Raw genomic sequence first — 18,901 nt, 5'->3', positions numbered from 1 at the left:
CGGCGTCGGGGCCGAAGCACCCGACCCGCTAGGGCCTCTAGCCGGGACCGTCGGGCCCAGAGGCGCCGCGAAACCCGCCTGAGGAGGGAGGGACCTCATGGCCATGAGGTACCGCTCGATCTCCTCCGGCGTCGCGCCGTGCCTAGGGACCAGAAGGTGTGGGGCAGGCGACGAAGCATGCGACTCCGTCGGAGCCGCGTGGGTGGGGTCACCCGAACCCCCGGCTGCATCGTATGAGCGTCGGGGTGGGTCGGAGGAATGATGACGTAACTCCGACCGCTTATGCCTCTTACCTAAAGACTTGGATCCTGACGACCGATGTCCACTCCCGGAGCTGCGATGACTCCGACCCTGCGACCTGTCCCTCGACTTCCCGTGGGACCGGGACCTGGAACGGCACAGGGCCGACTGCCGGAGCTCGAGTCACTTGCCGGAGCTCCCGCCTAGCTTTAGACGTCAGGGCCCGGCAGTCGGAGCAGGTGCGGTCGTCGTGGTCGAGGCCTAAACACTTCAGGCACCGGCGATGGGGGTCGGTAACCGACATCAGTCGGTCGCACTTCGAGCACGGTTTGAACCCGGGCATCCCCACCGGCACCGTTAGAATCGAAGACTCAAGTAGAGAAATGATCAAAAAGATCACAAAGTTTAGTCAAAAAATGACTAGGGGTAGAGCTTCTCCGGATCTGCGCTAGCTGGCGCGGAAAAAAGAAGAACTGACGTCAGCGCGCATGGGCGGCGTCTAACTACTCCGACGACGACATTCCAGCGCTAACGACGCCGACGACGGACGTAGTGCCGCGGACGACGCCTACCGACGCGCAGGGGTATTGCTACGCAAAAATTTCCGGATCCAGTCTGACGCCTGGGGATATTCTAAGGTAAGGAATCTATCACTAATGTGTCTCTTTCAGATAGGAAAACAACACAACTGATACCATGAAGGGATTGAGGGAACAGTGGGAACAGGACATAAACACACGAGAGGAAGAGGACTGGACAGAAACAAAAATGGCACCAAGAGCGCTAGCAATCTCTATACGATTAAAACTTATAGAGCAGCAATACCTCCAAAGAGTGTATTACAGCCCTACACCACGACACAAGATGAACCAAAGGGCCGATCCCCATTGCCTACAGTGCAAAACGAATATGACTTGTGACAATGCGAGTTATCACAACGCGGTCGTTACAACGACCGTGTTACCACGCAAAGCCATTACTACGCAAGTCATTACATTGACTTGCAGTAGATAGCGCGCTGACATTAGAAATGTATAATGTACTATCCCAACTTCAGCCTACGTAACAGTGGGGACGGTGTTGGAATAGTAAACTATACTATTTGTAATGTTAGCACACTATCTACTGCAAGTTGATGTAACAACCACGTTGTAATGGCATTGCGATGTGATGCCGGCTTTATTAAGTTTGTTTCCTGTGCAAAAAGGCCATGGGCACATTCTTTCACACTATTTGAAAAATGTCCAATAATACAAAACTACTGGTGCAACATAAGTGCTATCCTGAGACATGTTGTGGGGAGGTCGATTGCACCAGAGCCCAAACTGAAGTTACTGAGACTAATGGACGAGTGGGGCGGCAGGATCAGTACCAGGCTTCTGGTTGCCATGAACTTTTTGGTTGCCAAAATGGACATTGCACAACATTAATTATGGCCATATGAAAAATGGTGGCAACCCATTCGCAGATTGAAAGGGGTCCTCAAGAGACCCCTTCCCCTTTGAGAATGGTTGGCAATATATTTTTTTAGGAGTTAGGCAGTGGTTTTGTGGACCACTGCGAACTCTCAAAAAATTAAATTTCAAAGTTTAATTTTTTTTCTATCTAAATGCTTCTTGATTTGCTTTGAGGAAAACAGGCTGTGTTAAAAGGAGAGCATTTGCTCTGCACTTTCTGCATTAAATTTTCCACTGCTTTTATCTGATGGTGTGATGGCATTTTACTTCTGAGCCTAATCCACGTAATCGAGAAGAGGTCTGCGCCTGCTGGGTTACCGCTTCGAAAGCGGTCAGGAGTGCTGTTTTAAGATATATATATATATATATATATATATATATATATATAAGGATGTCTTGTCCGAAACGCGTCTGATGGCTTGCACCACAATGGAATAAACTATCTGTAAAATTTGAAGACTGGCTTTTGGCGTTATTTGCAGTCTGCAAACCTGTCAGTGCAGCAAAGCACTATTAAAGACAAGTCGGAGAATCATATACATATACATACATATATATATATATATATATATATATATATATATATATATATATATATATATATATATTGCTTTATTTAAAAGCAATTGCAGACATGGTGGTCTACTACCCCAGTAGGCCACCATTCCTATGATGGCAACGAATTGTAGTGGGTCAAAAATTGCGACTTACCTCAGTAATATTCATGAGGTAAGTCTATTAGTGACCCACTATGGAACGCTAATGAAACTCAAAAGAGTTTCATACATATTTAATCTTTAGCTATATAATGAGCAACCATAATCCGTTTCAACTGCATCCTTTTCGTTGTGGTCTTAAATTTTACTTACATGGGGCAGTCAAGTCAAGTATCCATGTTAAAATATAGATTTCATAAACACAACACAAAACTAGACCATAAAAACGTCTAATCAGCTGTTCATTCCAAAATCCAGTAAAACCCTGTGGGCGGGACGGGCGGAAACAGAAGTGAGGAGGCCGTATCGGTGTAATATTGGGGTGTTTTATTGTCAAAAGGTGGATTACAAGTATACAGGTGGATTATAAGTGTACCAGTAGTCTTTCAACATAATCAAAATTATTAGAAGTCCCTCTCAAAACAAGTGTTGGAAAAAAGTTGTTGTTCTTGCACTTGATTTCATTACAAGAACGGAGGCTGACATTATGCATAATCTTTTAATGCAGTCTCCAAGCAGCCGCATACATCACAATACCAAAAGTTCCAGAATAGAACATAAAGAATACATAAAAGGCATGAGCTGACAGTAATCTGCCTCTTTTAAATGCGGCTCCGAGCAGATAAATAACTCTTTTGTTCTCTAATATTTTAGAATTTGATTGCTTACTGGCCTTTTTCCCTAGCATGGGCTAACTCGCCCCTTGCCTCTACCTCACTTCCTTACAGATCTCCAATTTATGGAGATCTACCGTTCTCTCCCAATTTTGGCTCGAGTAGATATGCACTGCTTTAATAATTTGCTTCATTTTCAGGCATTAACCTTCTCTTTTCTTTTTAGGTTCTTCTCCTCGTAAGTATGCCCTTACTTCATATGGGATTCCGAACCCCACCCTCCCATCCCTTAATACCCTACTTCTCGGCACTTTCCGCGCTTCAAATGTGGCCGTTCTGAATCTGGGGCTCAAGTTCGAGTCTTCATTTGACCCCGCACACTTCAAGACCCCGCACGCCTCCTCTATTTCTGCGCTTCCCCCTTCCGCGTTACCTATTCGGAGTGTGCCCGCATCTGAGAGCAGCGTCTCAGTCTTTCAGTGTAAAATTAAAAGAAAGTAACTTGGCAACCTGGGTGTGGCGACCCCCGGTTGCCAAGGGCATTTCCTCAAATGTAGCCCGGACCTCCATGACAACAGATGATTACACTTGCGAGCAAGCATCAGTTTACTTGTTTATTTCATAGTGATCGGTTCTCAACCACACTTTTGCTCATTTATTGGTATACCATTGCCAGTATATAAACCATTTTTTTAGAAAGAGAAGGCAATTTGATATTTCTGATTCCTCTATATATTCTCTATTCTTCTTACATTGTATCAACTGTGGCTCAGTATATATTCCTATCTCTAAAGCCTCTTTCTTAAAACCTTATCACTAACATGTCTGACTCGGATTCAGACGAGGCTACCGCCACCACCCCTAATATCGATAAAGATACCTTCAGGAAAATCATTGAAAAAGAAATGAGGTCCTGCATGATGGAAACCTTTAACTAGGTCATCTCTTCTAAAAGATCACTCCCTACCCAGGAAGATGATCCTTGTGAAGTCTTTTTTGACGATTCTGCAGAAATAAGTGGTAAAAGATCTAAGGAGTGCAAGAATATTGATCTTGCCCCAAAGAGCACTCCGGGAAGTCCTAGTACCTCTTCAAATCTGGGAGGTCTTAGCACCTCAACACTTAATGGAGGCCCTCGCGCCTCGAACTCCCTGGGTGTCCATCGTGGCACGACTTATCTGGGTGCCCACAGCGGCAAGAAACAGCTGACAAAACATCATAGTGCTCAATCACGGGAGACGATTCATTTTTTATTGACAATGATTCTTCCCATGTTCCAGACGAGTATATCCTAGACCTGCATGAAGAAGAGGTAGATTTCGACATTGCAGAGGTCGAACTCCCTACTTCCTATAAGGATAATATCCTAAGGATAAAAATGCTGTGTTGGGAGGTAGCGAAAGGTCGCGCGAAACCCAAAGAGAATTCAGGAGGGGAAGCAAGATCCACCACCACAATCTGACAAAGATGGCTTTCTTCCTTAGCCGCCCGCCAGACCGTCACACTCTTTGGGTTTACGTACCACCTTTTGCCGCAACTATCTAGAGTTGGGGTAGCTCTTGGGCGGCCTCTGGTGACCACCACTCCTCGCTCCACTCGGCTGCGGCTTCCCCAGTTTCGTCGTTTTCGTCCCTCGCATCCTCTCCTGTGGCTGCTTCTTTGCAGGTGTCTCGCCCGGTCTCTCCTCATCTGCTTTCTTCCCTGCCTCCTCCTAGATCGAGTCCTCCCTTTGTTTTCTTTTCTCCTACTGTAAGGTAGCGGGTTGTGTCTTTTTCCGCTCGTTGATTGGCCCATTAATCATGACGAAGAAAGCCCTTCCTGTGAAGGTGAAGCAAAGTCCATTTTCACTGTTTGTTTATTGTTGCAGCACCCGATGTCGTCAGTGGTATCCGGCAAGAATGGAGACCAAGTCGGGTTTCGGCGGGAAGGTACGGAGCACCTGTCCGCCTCAAAAACTCACTAAACGAAACTCATGTTTTAACTTCAATATCAGCATTATTAGGGAAAGTGACAGATGGTGAGATCAGCTGTATGTCCAAATTATTGCAGGCACATATTTTACTATGGTCTTTATTCTGCAAGCTACATTTTAAGTCACTATTTTGGTCTATGCCTTTCTGCTACTCTTCCAATGTAATTCATACATTATTTAAGGTGTTCCTTAATACCTTACCACAGGATTTCTATATCGAAAGCACTCCAAGTTATTGTGCAAAATCATAATATATAACATATTGTCACTCACCTAATGTTTAGGTATGTCAACATCTGCAGGTTTCTAATACCTTCTGGGATGCATTTAATGCAGTTATGATACAGGTTTAAGGTCTCAAGTGGTGCAAACAAGCAAACGTCAGCAGGGATTTCAATAAATCTGTTTTTTGAAAGATCTGGAAGAGAAAGCAAAACATGTTTTGCTTTAGATTCTTAATAGCAAATATGTACATGATTTCACGTCAATTACAGCCACATTAAAAAACCAGAAACCATACATCCCTTGTGTGATCAAATGATAACACTGCCTTGGCTATAAAGATTGAAATATTTGCCACAAGTGTCACAGATGAAGTAACTAAGTTTCAAGACTCGAGTTCCAGACAAAAATAAGAAATTATTATCTTGTACATCATGTAGTGTAGGTTTCATTCTTACATGTTACTCACCATAATGGTTATTGTACTCTTGTTACTGCTACATCCCCAACCATTCTGCCATCTACATCCTTTTACAAGTGTTAAAGGGAGTAAACAATATTGGAACCACATGGTTTCGGCAAAAGTTGCCTACCAGCAAGGACTCTCTAAACTGGAGTCTAGTCCTAACTACTTCAATATGCATGCAATCCTGCAGGGTCAAACTGGACGGGATTAGTACGAGAGGGTTTTCACGGAGAAATATCTTGGTATTTGAATAGCAGAAATCGACCTGAAAACAATGGGGTGCTCTACAAAAGGGATGGAGTACGCAGAGACGAGGCGGGCCAGGTGAAGAAGGCTTGAGAGGGCAGCAGAATCAGGGGTAAAAGACTGCGGGTTGAGCCACATCAAGGCAGACAGGTGGGTAAGGGATGTGGTAGAGCAAGGAGATACCAGAAGAGATCCAGTGTATCAACAGAGGAGGAGTACTTTTCAGCAACAGGGGCTGGAGGATAGTCAGGCTGATTCAAAGAGTTTTCGTCAGATAAGTTTGCTAACCGAGGGGCTCTCCAAAGTGATATTTCATTATGTAGAGCATCTTCCAATAGCCAAATGAGGAACTGGAAATTTCCTTTCCTGGAATTAGGTGGAATCAGAGTTTAGATTTCGTAAGAGAAACCAAAGGACTATGGGCCTCATCATGAATGCATCAGTAATTCGATACGCAGTATCATCTTCTTGTGACAGAAATTAAACCAACTGCTGGTTACGACATTTCCATCCATCAAATTAGGACACCAGTAATATAGAGCTGCTGGCACCAACACTGATTAGCATATTAATAGAGAAAGTGGTTTAACATGTGGATGGGACAAGGGCCCCCAATGACCAGTTCTTAATGCCTTGGTACCATGATGTAGAAAGGTGTGCCCAGCACATTGCACATTGTTTTTAAGCATTTGGATGAGTTATGAAATGAGAATATTTAACACCGATTAACAGTACTAATGATGTCCGTGCTTCCCCTGTAAAACATGTGTATTGCATTGGAATTCCATTTGGCCGTTTTAACTTCTGATAATTCCTAAATGCACGTATGGATAAAGGAATACATTAAAAGTCAATGTGTACAGATCTTCTCACATGTAGCAAGGTGCACTACTCAAGCCCTTACGGTGCTTTTGGTTGAAGAGTAGTTTTCTTGCTTGAGCAAAAATATACGACTGATTATCATCTATTCAACATAATCTGTATATTCACAAAACTGTCATTTGAATGGTTAATCAAACACAAAAAGATCAATGAGCCTAAATGACAAAATTAACAGTGTTGCTTTTTCAATCAACTCTTGGTTGATGTAACATTTATTGGACAATTCATTTATACAGGATATTCCACAAATCATATTCTGTGCCATTGTTCCCAATGCATTTCGGGAGTCCCTTCATCAGGGGAACACTCCAAATACAAATGATACAAAATTTGAAATCAAAACGTAATTCCAATTCAGAGTCAATAGTCAGAGCTTTTACAGAGAAAGATCCTCATCCCAAAACATCCAGTATATTCATGCTATTGTCCGCCAATGATCAGGAACAGAGTGACCAGTTTGAGACGCCTCTAAGTAAGTCACATGAGGTTTTTTTGTTCAGGATTTAACGGGTGTTAGTATAGAACGGAGATGCATTTCAACACGGGACATCTGCCTATGGGATGAATTTTTCTACACAGCTTTGGAAACACGTACCTACTTTTAGACTACGATCGGCTTGACGTGTACCCATTACTACATCAGTAAGTGATTCAGTGGGTGTGACCCATAGTTTACAGAGTTAGCATGTTTGTTACGGTAACATGCATATCTTGTATTCGCAGTTATTCTTGCCGCATTGGTGGTCCATGTTGACCAAGGACCGGTTAGGTGAGAGTTTATTGGGTCTTTAGGAAATGGTTATGCACACGATCTAAGGGTGTTGTGCTTATGTTGCACTTTATTTGGCATACAGTTTGTTGTAAGGCACATGAGCATTGGGCAGCAATGGGCTTGGTGTATTAGATGAAGAGCTTTCACTAGGCATCAGATACTCGTACACTTGAGGGCAGCACTGCCTTGTGGGCAATAGCATGAATATACTGGATGTTTTGGAATGAGGGTCTTGGTCTGTAAAAGCTCTGACCATTGACTCTGATTTTGATTTACGTTTTAATTTCGAATTTTGTATCATTTGTATTTGCAGTGTTCCCCTGATGAAGGGGCTCCCGCAATGCATTGGGAACAACGGCAGAGAATATGAGTTGTGGAATATCATGTATAAATGAATAGTACAATAAATGTTATATCAACTAAGAGATGATTGAAAAAGCAACACTGTTAAATTTGTCATTTAGGCTCATTGTTCATTTTGTGTTTGATTAACCATTCAAATGGCAGTTTTATGAATATACAGATTATGTTGAATACATGATAATCAGTCTTATATTTCTTCTCACACAAGAAAAATATTCTTCAAACAAAAGCACTGTAAGGGCTTGAGTAGTGCACCTTGCTACATGTGACATGCTCTGTACACATTGACTTTTGATTACACAACCTGATGGGAGCCGACCAGGGCAACAAGGTAGCACACATTGATACAAATAGGCTAATTTGATTAGAGTTATCCATTAAATAGGTGTGTAGGTTATATCCATTTTGAATAAAGGAATAAATGCCATATGTGGGCTGCAGCATGCATTTTCAACACTCGAAAATATGAAAAAATAACAAGTTCCGTAACTTCAGTAATTTTCTTTCTTGTGGGTACCTTATTTAACCAGATTCCTCAAACATAAGCTCAGTCACCACGCATGGAGGTGTAGACTGCACAATCCCAGCTTCAGGACCCTACCCTGCTCGGCTGCTTTGACTGAAGATTCTCCAAAGTAGCAATCTGATCAAAAGGACAGGCCCAGAAGTTTCAGGTACCACACTCTCCTGGCCCAATCCAGAGTCACTAGGATGACTTGGGCCCAGACATTCCTGATCGTCTTATAAACTCTAGGCAGGAGAGGTAGAGATGTGAAGGCATAGAGCAGTCCTCAGCTCCACTCTAGTTGCAATTCATCTCCAAGAGGGGGCAGTCTTGGGAACTTCAGTGCGTAAAAGTGTTGACAGTGCACATTCTTGATGGCAAATCCATAGAGCCAGGGCTCTCCCCGTTCCTAGAAGATGCCCTCCACCAGCTTCAAGTGTAACTGCCTTTCATGATCTACTAGGCGTTTGAGTTTGTCCACCCTGGCATTTAAAGATCCTGCCAGGTGGTTTACAACCAGGAAAATGCCTTGAGGGCTAAGCCACTTTTAGAGGCACAGGGGCTCCTGGCACAATACCCCACCCTTTCTTGCTTGTTTCAGTACTAAATGGGGTAGTGTTGTCCTTGAGAGCCTGAACCAGTCTTCCACTGATGATTGGCAGGAAGGCCTACAATGCTAAGCAAATCGCTCCCAATTTCAACAGATTGATGGAGGCAGGTCTCCGTCAAATACCTGAGACCACTGATATCCACCTCTCCCAGGTGGCCTACCCAACCCAGCAGCAACACATAAGTCCCCACCTTCAGGTGTGGGTGGGGTAGGGAGAAAGTTCTGCCACCGGTCTAGTTACAGTTAAGCAGCCACCACTGCAGGTTTTTTGCATACTCCTCCAGAACCTGGATGGAATCAAACAGGTTCCTTTAGTCCGCATGTGTCACATGCAGACGACCAATAAGTTTCAGGGACACTCTCATAGAGACCCAGGACTGAGGCTGAAACAGAGATCATAGCCTGAATTTTCTACACTTGATCACACCCCAAGGGAATAATCGAAACTAACAATTTCCAGAATGGCTCGGATGAACAAGAGCCTCTGCGAAGGACAAAAGGTGTGACTTTGGCACATTGATCGAAAATTACACATATTTTGAAGTGTTCCAGCCATCACCTGAAGGTGGTTCTGGACTGACCGTGGCAAGGTGGCCTTAAAGAGCCAGTCGTCTAGGTATGGGAAGGCTGTTATAACCATCCTGCGAAGGTGTGTTGCGAGGACACCATCACTAATGTGAACACTCAAGGGGAACTGGTACGGCTGAAGGCGAGCACAGATAACTGAGAATGCTCCTGGCCAACTATAGTAACACCTGTGGGAAAATAGTCTGCCTGCAGGTCAGGCGCTTGCATCCAGTCTCCAGGATCCAAGAAAGATAGAACATGGGTCAATATGAGTAACCTGAATTTGTCCTTTTTTTCAGGAAGAAATTGAGATGGTGAGCATCTAAAATAGGATGAAGGCCTCTGTCCTTCATCAGCACTGGAAAGTAACAGGAGTAGGATCCAGTCCCTGTTTCCAAAGCCTGCATTTTTCTATATGGCTCTTTTATCCAAAAGAGCCTGGACTTCTTGCCCATAATGGATAAATGGTCTCCTGAAAGCTGCTCTGATATGGGTGGGATATGCAGCAGGTCTGACAAAAAAGGCAGGGCGTATCCTTGTTGAATGATTTGGAGCACTGATTTAGAGCACCCATTTGTCATATGTGGTGCTTTGCCAACCTTGGAGATAAATAATGTATCCTGCCTCCTACAACGTGGCAATAAGCTGCTGAGGGCAAACAGAAGCACAGACGCAACGAGGAAGCTGAAGTGGGGGAGGGAGGGGTTACTGACCCTGCTGGCCTGGATGTTGTCGATTAGATCGTCAAACCCGACCTTGTAAAAGTTTCTGAGGCATAGGGCCTTGGCACCGAAGTCTAGAAAGGGGTGAAATTGCTGGGGCCACTGCCAAACTGGAAAAAAGATCTAGGAAGCTTGTTGTGGCCCAGCATTCTTTAAAGCACCCCAGGGCCAAGTCTGCCCTAATTCCAAAGAGATGAACGCAGTCAGATGGCATATCCAATAATGGCGCTTGGATGTCACCCAAAAGCCCGTGGACCTCAGCCACACTTGGCGCTGAACCACCATGCTGATTCCAATTGCCCTGATTAAACAATCAGTAGTGTACACAACAGGATATATAAAGTAATTTGTTGCATCTTGGTCATCCTGGATGATTTGGGCTACCTTGGAGTGAACTTCTTCAGGGACTGTAAGCAAAATCTTACTGACCATATTCTGCAATGTGTAAGAGTGTCTCCATACGAGCCAGCTAGCACTGAGAGTTAAGGGTGAGACTAGCAGTAGAAAACTCTTACTTTTCGAAATGCGTCCATATGTTTGGATTCCCTGTTAGGGTTGAGGCATAGGAAATGGGTTTCAATTAATCCTGCTCATAGAAGTCAGAACAACCAGCATTTCCAGTGTATGGTGTTGGATAGAGAAAGTAGGGTCTTCTGGGGCAGGTCTGTGATGTCTAGCCACTTGCTTATTTACAGCCAGGCAAAAGCAAGATTGGCCCAGGTGCCCATTAATGTATTAATAAGAGTTTTGTTAACAAGCATTTGCAATGCAACGGTCTCGGCTTTAGTTAAGCATAAGCAATTCTGTTTGTAATTAGGTAGCTTTTAGCTTTGCTTTCATTAGTGTTTTTTAAACGTTTATGTACATACCATGCATAGGTATGTATATGTATGGATGCATTAATATTGGTATGTATATAGATCTGCAGATGTTTATGTTTATATCTGTATGTGTATATATATATATATATATATATATATATATATATATATATATATATATATATTTATATATATATATTCACATTCACTGAAAAAACCATAGGTTATAGACCATATATAGTTAGGAATTAGCATTTACAAAACCTTGAAAATTCACTGAAAAAACCATAGGTTATAGACCATATATAGTTAGGAATTAGCATTTACAAAACCTTATTTTACTCACACAAAACCATTGAAATTCGCATATATAGTTAGTTGCACTAACTATATATCGTGCACCCGCAATCCACTGCTGATCATGTCACATATTACATCATTCATGACATGGTCAGTGACATCACTGATGACATCACTGATGACATCTCAAATGACATGACATTTGAGATGTCATCAGTGATGACATCAGTGATGTCACTGACAATGTCATGAATGATGTAATATGTGACATGATCAGCAGTGGATTGCGGGTGCGCGATATATAGTTAGTGCAACTAACTATATATGCGAATTTCAATGGTTTTGTGTGAGTAAAATAAGGTTTTGTAAATGCTAATTCCTAACTATATATGGTCTATAACCTATGGTTTTTTCAGTGAATTTTCAAGGTTTTGTAAATGCTAATTCCTAACTATATATGGTCTATAACCTATGGTTTTTTCAGTGAATTTCAATGGTTTTTTGATAGCAAATATCAAAAGCTGTAAAATGTATTCTTCTTTTAAAGGAAAAATATATTTTATATGTATTTAATATAATGTTTTTATGTACCGGTATATACATTTTTTGAGGGAACGAATTTATCAACTATCATGCTGAAGAAGAGTGTGGGGAGAAAAAAACAAAGAGGAGGACTAAGAGGAAAGAACAATCAGTTCAAAAATACAATTGCTTTAAAGCATGAAGTGCTTTTCCACACATTTACATTTAAATAACCCATATTAGACAACTTCTGGGAGGGGAGTCATGTAGGTATTGAATAGGGTAGGGCTGAGAGAAGATCTTTGGTGTGCACGCATATGATGTTCTTGGGTGCTGAGGTGGAGGGAAGCAGCTGGATGCCCTGTGTGCATCCTGTAAGGAAGGATGCCATCCACTTGAGGGCGTCTTGCTGTATGCCGAAGTTGTGGAGTCTATTGATGAGGGTGCTGTGGGAGACAGTGCCAAAAGCTGCAGAGAGGTCAAGAGGATCAGAGCCACAGTTTCTCTGCCATCGAGGAGAGTTCTGATGTCACCTTTGGCGTCAATCAGCACAGTCTCTGTATCGTGGTCAGCCCAGAATCCTGAGTGTGAGACATCCAGTAGGTAGCTTTGTTCCAGGAATTCAGTTAGCTGTTGGTTAATGGCTTTCTCAAGTACTTTGTTGGGTAGGGGGGAACAGGGAGAGTGGTCTATAGTTTTTGAGGTGAGTGGTGGGTTTCTTTAGGAGAGGTCTGACCTTGGCATCCTTACATTTGTTCAGCAAAGTTGGTGTGGAGATGGAGGAGTTGAGTATGCTAGTGAGTTCAGTGCTGATTGCTTTAGCTCCGAGGTTGAAGAGGTGGTGGGGGCAGGGGTCGGTGGGAGCCCCGGAGTGGATGAAAGACATGATGGCTGTGGTGGTCAGAGTAGTGAGGGGACACCTGGTAGCAACTGTTTGGCTGGTGTTTGCTGATTGGTTGAGGTTGTTCAGGTCGATGGTGGTGGGTTGGGGGCGGACGTTGCTCTAGAGGATGGCACTCTTGTTATGAAAGTAGTTAAGAGGATGTTGCAGAGCTCTTAGGAGGGGTAGATAGTGTTCTCTATGGTGGTTCCATGGGGGAATTCTTTGGTTATTTTGAAGAGTTTCTCAGTGCTGCTGGCCACGGTGTTGATGCAGGCAGTGATGGCTGATTTCTTGACTTCCTTGATGTGTCAGTTATTTGTGCTTAGGGCTATCTGGAAGGCGGCTCTTCCGGTGAGGTTCTTAGTGCTGCGCTATCTTTTCTCCAGTTGGTAGCAGTTGCACTTGGTGGACCTGAGCTGTAGGGTGTACCAGCTGGCTTGTCTTGTGGTTTTGTGGTCTTTAGTATGTTTCAAAGGGGCAACACTGTTGGCGCAGTTGGTGATCCAGTTGGAGACATTCTGGATGGCCTGGTTGAGTTCTGTTAAGGCTTCGGGTTGGATGGTGGTGACGGGCTGGCTCCGCTAAGATCCAGTGACCTTGCTCCAGATGCGGGGGGATGAGGTGTAGTAATGATGTGCTGGGTATCAGAGATTGTGAAGTGTACTATGGTGTGGGCCGTCCAAGGGATTTATGTGGTGTGGCTGAATTAAATTATGTTGATGGAGGTGAAAATGGGGTTGAGTGCTTGTGTCCATCCTTGTTTGTGGGCTCAGTGACCAGTTAGGTGAGACTAATATTGTTCAGGTTTTCTAGGAGGGCAGTGAAGCTGGTGTAATTGAAATTGAGGTCGCTGAGTAGAACTTAGTTGTAAAAGTCGATGGTCAGGGGGGCGATGAGGTTGGAGATGGCATAGCAGAAAGTTGGTTGGGGTCCCGGGGGTCTGTAGTCGAGGCTGCACCTTATTGTGCTTTTTGCTTCTATCTGTAATTAGAAGCTGAAGTGTTCCAAGATAGGCATGGGGTCATTGTTGGTGATGGTGCATCTGATGATTTCCTTGAAGATGATGGGGATGCCTCTGCTTTGTTTGTTGGCGCAGTCTCTATGAATCACTTTGTAGCCTATGGGAGTGGCAGTGGTGATGTTGGGGTTTGAAGAGGTGTTGAGCCACATCTCAGTGATGAAGATCATGTCCGTGGAGAGAGTTTGTGGGGTGTTTGCAGAGGGAGCATGCATTGAGCAGGATACATTGGAGTGGTTATGGGTTGATTGCAGTCTTCTTGGCAGGGATGGTGTGACAACCTTCATCAGTAGTGGTGCTGGAGAAGTGGCAATGTCAGCATATGAAGTGTTCTTTGGTTGAGCAAGGTGCAGCGGAGGAGCAGCTGATGTATCGGTCCACAGGGTAGCTGGAGTCCCTTGGGGGGTGTATCGGAGGGTGGCGGGAGAACCAGGGGTTCTGGCGCTGGGCACGGATGGGTGCAGACGGGCTTGCCTTTGGCGCACAGGTGGCGCGACCGCGCAGCGCACTGCATTTGTATTCTTGGAAGGTGGGAGGGACTAGCAGAGAGGCGGGAGGCTGAACATCACAGCTGCCACCAAACCAAATGTGACAAAAAAGAGCTTTCAGGATTACTACTGGGAGGGTCTGAGCTATGTCCTACAGATGGCTCGATCACCTGAGAGCACTTTTTAACTTGGCCAAAGCAGTGTACTTCTACAGAAAATGTGCGTTCCCTCCAAGAAGCTGTGATCATTGTTTTTTATTTTATTTATCAAGTTGTGCGAGCCTGTCTGCTACTATTTTTCTCTAGAGATGGCTTACTAACTTGGCCTGTATTGCACTTGCTGTTTAGGTCACTGTTAGACCGGATATCCTTCGCGTAGTATTCTCCAAAACATTTTGCCTTCACTTCTCCTCTTTGCTGAATTCATTTATGTTGGCTTTAGTAATAAAGTGTGTGTGCGCTCACCTACAAACATGGTAAATATTATCCAACACCAAATTGGCGCATTTGAAATATATCCATTGCCTATAACTTAAATACTACTCGTCGGCCTGCAGCACTCCTTGTTCCACCCACTAAAGAAGCCTTTTGAAACATGTCTCAGGCCTGCTACTGCAGTCTGTAGTGCAGTTTTAAACTACTACTTTCATCTGGCAAAGTAAACCTACTCGTCGGCCTGCAGCACTCCTTGTTCCACCCACTAAAGAAGCCTTTTGAAACATGTCTCAGGCCTGCTACTGCAGTCTGTAGTGCAGTTTTAAACTACTACTTTCATCTGGCAAAGTAAACCTTTTTCAAACCTTCCTTTCTAATACTTCTAAGTCACCTCTGAGATATATCCGAGCGGCTCATAGGGCAGGGTGCATTGTATTTAAAAAGTAGGACATGTGTGTTTAGGTTTTACATGCCTTAGCAGTGATAAACCAGCAAAGTTGTTTTTCACTTTAAGACCTATCTCGCCCATTGACCAACGCTGTGTTACCTCATTACATTTAGAAAGTGCTTACCTTAGACTGGAAGCAGATAGGAATATGCTGTTAAACTTCAAATTAATTTAAATTTAAAATCCTCTATAAAGAAGTGGGCATTTTCTTGTCCCAACCAACTATGCCTTCTGCCAGTGTCCTGGATCACATGACTGTAAATGGGGTTTTGTATTCCTTCCAGACCATGACACAAAAGAAGTTTAGATGCGGTCAGGATGGGCCATTCTGGCAGGAGGACTGTGGAAGGGCTGTGCCCAGCCCATTTAGACTTCAAAGGGGTTGCCTCCTGCGCACGCAAAGGAAATGGACACCAGGCCTGCCCAGCCTATTGTCACCCCAGACAGTTTGGAGCCTTGACAGGTGAAGGGGAAGAACTTTCCAGACCACGTTTTGGGAGTAGATCAGGGAATCCCCTCACAGACACAAACAGACAGACCAGATATAAATACTGGACCGCCAGAGTTGCTCATGAGAACACTCCTGGACCTGTTCTGTGGAAGTTACAGAAGGAGGAGTTCCCGGCTGACAGAGGACTGCCTTTCTGCTAGAAGGTCGGCCTGGCAGTCTATGAAGGAAGGTTGGACCAGTTTGCCTTCATCACTGGCTAAGCAGCGTGACAACAAATGTCAGTTGGCTGACTTGTGTGAGCTACAAGGACATAGCAAGCTTCAGAGGCCACCCTGCAACCACCCAGTTGCCCTGCTGCAACTGGACCTAGCAAGAACTGCAACTGGACCTGCCTGAGCCCTGCTGGCCTCTGCTGGATTGAGTCCCTGATCCCCTAGCGGTGCACCCCCCATGTTCAGGACCATAGGTTCGCATCACAGTTTACTGCTCCTAAAGAAAAGGTGAAGATCCTAAAGTTAAGGCTTCCCTTAACTATAAATGGGCCCGTTCACGCCAAGACCCTGCCGCCCGCGAGACTGCCATGCAAAGCTAGGGTGAGACATACTCTTCACATTAACAGCGACCGCCAGCAATTCGAGACCCGCCCTTTGTGCAACATTAATGACCGTTCGCGACAAATGCCAACATGAAGCCTCAACAATGACCATCCGCAACACTCGGCCTCCTCCACGACAAATGGAACTCTTCGCACAAGACTTAAAAGGTAACTTTTCAGCAGAATTAACCTGTTCTCTATATCCGACCCGTGCTCCATTGCGGTTTGCCTGAACATGCAACTTTCACCCAGTCTAGCACGATCAGATGAACGAGAGTGGCGCTTTGTGCTTTTAGGTGCTCTTTTCACTTAAAACTTTTACATTTTATATCTATGGTTCTACCAATTAGATTTTTCTCATTCTGGTATAATTTTATTTATTAAAATGTATTCTATTTTTCTAAATTGGTTTGGTCACTTTACTACTGGGTCTGTGCTGCTTAAATGATTGACGCATTACCTCAAGATTAAGCCGGACTGCTTTAGGCCAAGCTACAAGAGGGTTAAGCACAGGTTAATATAATGTCTTTTGTGGTACACCCTGACAAGGATTGTGGTTGTTGCCCGAATGGTGCTTCCACCCCCCTCCACCAATAACCCAATTTCTTACAGTCACAGACATGTCACTGCATGCTTTTAAATGAAGGTCTCCTATGTAATCAGACATTTATGGTGTTTGGTCTTCTCTAGCAGCAGCAGAGATAGGAAATAAACAGAAAGGAGGAGGTATTTGATGTATAGCAGGCTCACCCCTCCATCATCAACTTCAGAGAGCAGTTTTGTTTTCGAGATCCATATGGAATTTACAAGTTTACGTTAATCTACATGCAATTTGTACATACCTTAACATACCTTGAGAGAATGGTGTTTTTCCTTTCTCATTTAGAGTATGAATGCCGTGCAGGGTGATCAATGTTTGAGCGTGCAGGGTGAGCAGGGTGAGCAGGGTCTGAGCGTGCAGGGTGAGCAGGGTCTGAGCGTGCAGGGTGAGCAGGGTTTGAGCGTGCAGGGTGAGCAGGGTTTGAGCGTGCAGGGTCTGAGCGTGCAGGGTGAGCAGGGTCTGAGCGTGCAGGGTGAGCAGGGTCTGAGCGTGTAGGGTCTGAGCGTGCAGGGTGAGCAGGGTCTGAGCGGGCAGGGTGAGCAGGGTCTAAGCGTGCTGGGTGAGCAGGGTCTGAGCGTGCAGGGTGAGCAGGGTCTGAGCGTGCAGGGTGAGCAGGGTTTGAGCGTGCAGGGTCTAAGCGTGCTGGGTGAGCAGGGTCTGAGCGTGCAGGGTGAGCAGGGTCTGAGCGTGCAGGGTAAGCAGGGTCTGAGCGTGCAGGGTGAGCAGGGTCTGAGCGTGCAGGGCGAGCAGGGTCTGAGCATGCAGGGCGAGCAGGGTCTGAGCATGCAGGGCAAGCAGGTTCTGAGCATGCAGGGCAAGCAGGGTCTGAGCATGCAGGGTAAGCAGGGTCTGAGCATGCAGGGTAAGCAGGGTCTGAGCGTGCAGGGTAAGCAGGGTCTGAGCATGCAGGGTCTGAGCGTGCAGGGTAAGCAGGGTCTGAGCGTGCAGGGTAAGCAGGGTCTGAGAGTGCAGGGTAAGCAGGGTCTGAGCATGCAGGGTGGGCAGTATCTGAGCGTGCAGGGTGGGCAGTATCTGAATGTGCAGGGTGAGCAGTGTCTGAGCGTACAGGGTAAGTCCGGTCTGAGCGTGCAGGGTGAGCAGGGTCTGAGCGTGCAGGGTGAGCAGGGTCTGAGCGTGCAGGGTGAGCAGGGTATGAGCGTGCAGGGTATGAGCGTGCAGGGTGAGCAGTGTGAGCGTGCAGGTTAAGCAGGGTCTGAGCGTGCAGGTTAAGCAGGGTCTGAGCGTGCAGGGTAAGCAGGGCCTGAGCGTGCAGGGTAAGCAGGGTCTGAGCGTGCAGGGTAAGCAGGGTCTGAGCGTGCTGGGTAAGCAGGGTCTGAGCGTGCAGGGTAAGCAGGGTCTGAGCGTGCAGGGTAAGCAGGGTCTGAGCGTGCAAGGTGGGCAGTATCTGAATGTGCAGGGTGAGCAGGGTCTGAGCGTGCAGGGTGAGCAGGGTCTGAGCGTGCTGGGTGAGCAGGGTCTGAGCGTGCTGGGTGAGCAGGGTCTGAGCGTGCTGGGTGAGCAGGGTCTGAGCGTGCTGGGTGAGCAGGGTCTGAGCGTGCAGGGTGAGCAGGGTCTGAGCGTGCAGGGTGAGCAGGGTCTGAGCGTGCAGGGTGAGCAGGGTCTGAGCGTGCAGGGTGAGTAGTGTGTGAGTAAGTACAGTGAGTAGTGTGCTTGTGCATGGGGAGCGGTGTATTAGTATTAGAGTAAGTAGGGGACGAAGGGGCACTGTGAGCTGTGTGTACGTGCAGGAAGAGTGGTGTGTGTGAGAACTGTTTGAGTGAATTGTGAGAGGTGGGTGAGTGCAGGGTGAGCTTTGGATGAATCCAAGGTGAGGAGCAAGAGTGCAGAGTGTCAGATGTATGTCCAGAGTCAGCACTGGAAGTGCTAGGTGTGATATATGTGCGCAGTGTGTGCGTAAATGGTGAGTAGCATGAGTGCGGTCTGTGCAGGGTGAACAGTGCATGAATACTGGATGTTGGAGTATAG

General features: G+C 45.5%; 1 protein-coding gene across 2 annotated transcripts in view; it reads right to left on the bottom strand.

Annotated features, from left to right (window-relative positions):
* LRCH2 (leucine rich repeats and calponin homology domain containing 2) overlaps window positions 1–18,901 on the bottom strand; it is a 927,979-nt gene that overhangs the window by 733,207 nt on the left and 175,871 nt on the right. For both annotated transcript variants that reach the window (XM_086918732.1, XM_086918733.1), the window contains exon 2: window positions 5,273–5,417. In XM_086918732.1, the coding sequence (XP_086774858.1) occupies window positions 5,273–5,417 (145 nt within the window). The remainder of the gene's footprint in view (window positions 1–5,272; window positions 5,418–18,901) is intronic.

Source organism: Lissotriton vulgaris, chromosome 4_1 (genome assembly GCF_964263255.1).
Source record: "Lissotriton vulgaris chromosome 4_1, aLisVul1.2, whole genome shotgun sequence".
Taxonomy (NCBI): Eukaryota; Metazoa; Chordata; class Amphibia; order Caudata; family Salamandridae; genus Lissotriton; species Lissotriton vulgaris.
This window is presented reverse-complemented; position numbering and strand designations above follow the sequence as displayed.